Source organism: Tachyglossus aculeatus, chromosome 3, assembly GCF_015852505.1.
Source record: "Tachyglossus aculeatus isolate mTacAcu1 chromosome 3, mTacAcu1.pri, whole genome shotgun sequence".
Taxonomy (NCBI): Eukaryota; Metazoa; Chordata; class Mammalia; order Monotremata; family Tachyglossidae; genus Tachyglossus; species Tachyglossus aculeatus.
This window is the reverse complement of record NC_052068.1, coordinates 5,119,103-5,124,102: the sequence shown is the minus strand read 5'-3', so window position 1 is coordinate 5,124,102 and position 5,000 is coordinate 5,119,103. Positions and strand designations below refer to the sequence as shown.

The window sequence follows — 5,000 nt, the reverse complement described above, 5'->3', positions numbered from 1 at the left end:
ATGAGGAATGTTAATATCTTATGGCGTGGTTAATAAAGAGATATTTCACAAGGGAGGCTTGTTTTATGACTTTTGATACAACAGCCTTGTAATCTGACATATCTCAAATGATATAATTTTGCCGACACGTTCATTCATCTCCTTTTACACTCACCAGCCCGTTCGAAGCCCAATTTGAATTCAGGACGAATTACCGGCGCTAATGACTTTTTTCGGAGTCACGAGAGAGCCAGCCGAGAGCCAGATAGAGCCACGGGGTGAGGGAGAACAGTGGCAAGTTAGGGCTTGGGGGGGTGGTGGTGGGGTGGGGGCTCGTTCTGGAGCGGAATAATGCCTCATTGTGTCGTCTTTCGGGCCGAGCGGAAACGGACTCGATTTCCAGTGGTCCAAGCCCGAGGTCCCGGGGCGGTTCCACGGCCACCGCGGAATTGTCTGGCGGTGGGGCTCACGGCCCTCCGCTTTGGCAGAACGCGCGGAGCCAGAGGCGGGAGGGCAAATATTAACATAGAGCAAATTTGCTTTGTTCTTCTTCATATTTCTTCTTCATCCCCGACTTTAGCTTACCCAAAGCTCCTTCTCTAATTATCCACGAGGTCAGTAAGCAAAATTGTGAAGAAGCTGGGAGATCAATACAAATTATCCCTGAGCAAACCAGTGCTGACAGTTTGAATTGCAGCATATGTTTACCCAAAATCAGGCAATTTATCTTAATATCAGCAAAGTAATGCAGTGCAGGTGAAAGGTCAGGCAATCTCTCCACCTCATAATTACCCAGTTCTAAAACAGGAAAGTGGTATTGATTGGCTTGGCTCAGTTCTCGGTGACTAGAACGTGCCAACACTCTGCCCTGGCTCCCCCGGACTCAGCTTGTAAACTCGACACATCGAGGATTTATTACACGTGTGTGCGAGGGTCTTATGTTTTCTCCTCTAGTTGTAGATTTTGCCAGTGAAGGCGCTTCTGACTTCTCATTTTGTCAAGCGGTCGGGTGATAGATTTCATGAGGCTCTGCCCTCAGAAGGTTCTGCCAGCCAGGGCTGCTGGAGGCTCCGCTCTAAGTGGGACGAGAGTCAAGGTGGATTTAGCCTGTTATTAGTCAATCTGTTCTGCATATTGCCAGCTGCTGGGTGAGGCACAGAGGCGAACTGAATAACCCAACCCCCTGATTCTCCAAAACCTCAAAGAAGGCTGAATCCGTGTCATGGCTCCTCCAGTGGAGAAGGAGTGGGGAGAGGGAGAGACAGGGGAAGACGGGGAAGGAGGAAAAAAGGGAAAGGAAGGGAGAAAGGTGGGGGAAGAGAGGGAGAGAAAGAGAGAGGGGAGAGAGGGGGAGAGGAAGGGAAGGGTGAGAGAAGGGTAGAAAGTGGAAGAGAGAGGGAGAGAGAGAACCTTCTTTCCCTCTAAATTCCTCCGGCAAATTTCATTGGTGTTTTCAAAGTAGTCTAGGGGCAGACTGGGCTCTCTCTGAAATGTGCTTTGCATGGAACTTCACACCACAGTGCCAAAAATACACGTGATCATTCCAACATTAAGCGGAGGACTGAGCGTTTTCTGGGCCTCTCTCTTCCCATTAAAATGTGCTCCCTCAGAATTGAGGGGCAAGAGGCAGAGCCCCATTACTCTCGCTTTAAGGTATTTTGGGGGGGGGGGGCAATAGAGAGGGAGAGTCTCAATTGAACAGAAACCATCGAAAATGTCTTTCTTAGAATGAGACCGTCTGGTTATTACAAGTCATAAAGCTTTTGAAAGCTTGCATTAAAGCTTCTATCACCTGTCAGTTCCATTTGCATGAAATCAATAGGCACTGGGCCAGTTATCTATTCTGATCACCTTTCATCAGGCTGGATTCATTAAGTCAAACAGTCATGGCGATTAGCTGGGAAATAGAAGAAACTTTGACACGTTACGAATGCACAGCGAGACATCCGTTATGTTCCCTAATCAAGAAATGTAATACTTTATTTAATCCTTTTTGGAATAAGTCGTTCGGAGAGTCTGAACCTAAGGTTTCCGTTGTCCTCACACACCAGACTCTGGCTTGACACCCTTGTGAAGCCCATGGAAAGACATGACAAATTGTCCCCCAAGTCCACGCTGACAGCTTCCGATGATTAATGGTCTGATTATGAAGTGGTTTTACACATATAGAATTTACATCACAGAGAGTTAGAAATTTTGCCGTGTCACTCGCCACGCCGAGGCATTTTGAAGAGCTTTACTATTTGCAAAGAAAAGAGAGGGCAAAATCCCAGCAAAAGCCATGTCATGTAAAATCAATACCGCGGATCAATGCTTTATTAACAAGAAAATGTCTTACTTCACATTTCTATGTGGACCTTTGTCTCCGAGATGCATGATGGAATGTCAAGTCGGATTGCGGTCTTCGACTTTCGGGCGGGTTACGGAGAGCGCGTGGTCGCGTCCCTGGCGTCGGGTGCCAGGCTGAGGGTCTGGGCGGGTGGGTGGGCGCCGGCGAGGGTGGCCCCGGACCCTAAGGTCGGGGATGGGGGGTGGGGTCCGGGCGGGGGGCAAGGGGTGCCACCCCCCGCTGACCTCGGCTCAAGGCCGGAGCCTTACTTCGTCTCTACCTTGTCGCGGACTCCGTGTTCACTTGTGCTCCGTGAACCTGCTGAGTCAGACGGTGTTAATTATCAAATTACATGCTGACTAATGAGTGATGGCCTAAATTGCAGGCTGAGTAATGAATAGGGAGAGGCGGTCCTTATTAGTCTCCGAAAACCCACTGATTTATGTAGCGTCTCGCACCGCGGAGTCATTCCGCCGAAGACGCGATCTACATCGAGATGTAATATGCTCTAATAAGTATTTTCATCTTAACTCTAGTCCGGGGGGCCTCGGGGCTCAGTTTTTGTTTGAGTCAGGCAGAGCTATAATAAAGCCCTATGACTCCTTATAAAGCTTGTTAAACACAATGTGTGCAGTCCAACAGAGGTAGAATCATGATTCATGCACTGTACACCGCAGCTTGTGTTCCTGATTTATGACCAAGCACAGTTCATAGTCAAAATTACAATTTGAGGGATAAAAAGATTAATTACTATTTGTGGCCTGCAATTTCATGAGGCTAGTGGATTGCAGCTGTAGAATGATAGTCCTCTACATCAGTTTGTAGTCAGCCATTCACAGATTATTAAAGCTTTGTAAGATTAAGTGCTCCTGCAGCCTGGTTTGTGTGCAAGGCAATATGCTAGACAAAAAAGGACTACAGGGATAAATCTGAAGCTAGCAATAGCTGGACATATGTCATAATTGCCAGTTTCCCATAAATCCATGCCCGGGTCTAGAGTACGGTCCGGGATGCAGACATCACATCACGACTCTGGCGATCGCTCAATATGGCCCCGAGACCCGCGAGGAGCTACCCTTACCCCCATTTTTGCAAGAGAGCGGGTCACCCTTGGCCTCACTTCCAGTCTAATTCACGTGCCTCTCTCCTCTCCCCCCACTCCACCCCCAGTGCCAATGAGGAGGGAAGGCTTGGTTCCTTGAGGAAGGCCACCCTGCTGGAGGCATAATAATAATAATGATGGTATTTGTTAAGCGCTTACTATGTGCAAAGCACTGTTCTAAGCGCTGAGGGGATACAAGGTGATCAGGTTGTCCCACGTGGGGCTCACAGTCTTAATCCCCATTTTACAGATGAGGTAACTGAGGCCCAGAGAAGTTAAGTGACTTGCCCGAAGTCACACAGCCGATAAGTGGCGGAGCCGGGATTAGAACCCATGACCTCTGACTCCCAACCCATGCTCTGTCCACTGAGCCACGCTGCTTCTCTATGTCTGGGATGTCTGAGATGTCTGGCATGTCTGGGAAGGAGATGCGGGAGACGGGTTGGTCACCCAAGGAACGGGTACCCCCCACCCCCAAGAGCAAACTCAACTGACCCATGGATCTGTTTTATGTTTCAGCCCTTAATGAACCAACCATAGATTATGGCTTTCAGAGGTTGCAAAAAGTCATTCCGCGACATCCAGGAGATCCAGAGAGGTTACCGAAGGTTAGTAAAATGGCCGACGAGAGATTCCGGGGGCTCCGGGCTGCTTGTCGTTGTCGTGGTTGTCGTCGATGTGGTTGTCGGGTTCAAGGCGAGGCACGCGCTGGGGGTCGGACAAAACCACGCCGAGGGCAGCGGCTGGAAAATAACAGCAGGTACGTCCCGTGTGGCCGGCTTCCCAGATCGCGGCCTTTCCAGGCACCGTGGGTGGTGAAAAGTTCGCAAAGTTTTCAGGGGGAGATTTCATTTCTGCCAGAAAGCAGTTCCGATGAAAGGGAAGCGAGGTTTTTACTGGCTACAGATATTTTGGATTCTGCGAGAGGAACGTAAACTTCCCTCCGTAATGAAAGAGTTCAATTAAACATTTTCCACTCCAGTAGCCTGTAGTGATTCCAATCTGAGCAGCCCCACTCTGATCTGTGATTATTTGACTCTTGTTTTCTTTTCATTTTCTAAAGCTCCATTCGGTTTAATCTTTTGTTTACAAAGCTTTTGTTATAAGTCCCCGACTTAGCAGGCTAACAAATGAAGTCCACATATTAATATCTAGAGGGACTTTTTCATTTAAATTCAAGCAAGACCAAAGCAGTGTGTGTTGTTTATGCCCATGACACATATCAGAGAAATTTCATTTTGATGTATAACATTAGAGATAAGTCAAGCTTATAATTTTCCTCTCTTTTGATATCACTGGGCCTCGCTTTTTTTTTTATCTCTCCTTTTCCCTTTCGTCCAATCTCTGGTTTTCGGGTGAAAACTCGAAAACCCAAATGAAGGAGGGAGAGGCGTAGCCCTTTGACCGATGATCTGAGCTTCGATTCCGGGGTCCCTCAAGTTCTGGCATCCTTAGCTTTTCAGGACCCCGGGAAAATGTTTCAGACGCTTCCTCTTCGTGCTCCTCGGCGGGAGACGAGGCATGATCACTAGGTTTCCCTTTTAATTTGCAAACGCGCTAGCAACCGATGCCAGCCTTTCTTTGCTCCTG

The 5,000-nt window shown here is 48.3% G+C and overlaps 1 protein-coding gene across 1 annotated transcript in view; it reads left to right on the top strand.

The window, feature by feature from the left end:
• Positions 1-5,000, top strand: part of EBF3 (EBF transcription factor 3) — a 240,657-nt gene that overhangs the window by 210,277 nt on the left and 25,380 nt on the right. The window contains exon 11 of the mRNA XM_038743679.1: positions 3,930-4,018. Within this exon, the coding sequence (XP_038599607.1) occupies positions 3,930-4,018 (89 nt within the window). The remainder of the gene's footprint in view (positions 1-3,929; positions 4,019-5,000) is intronic.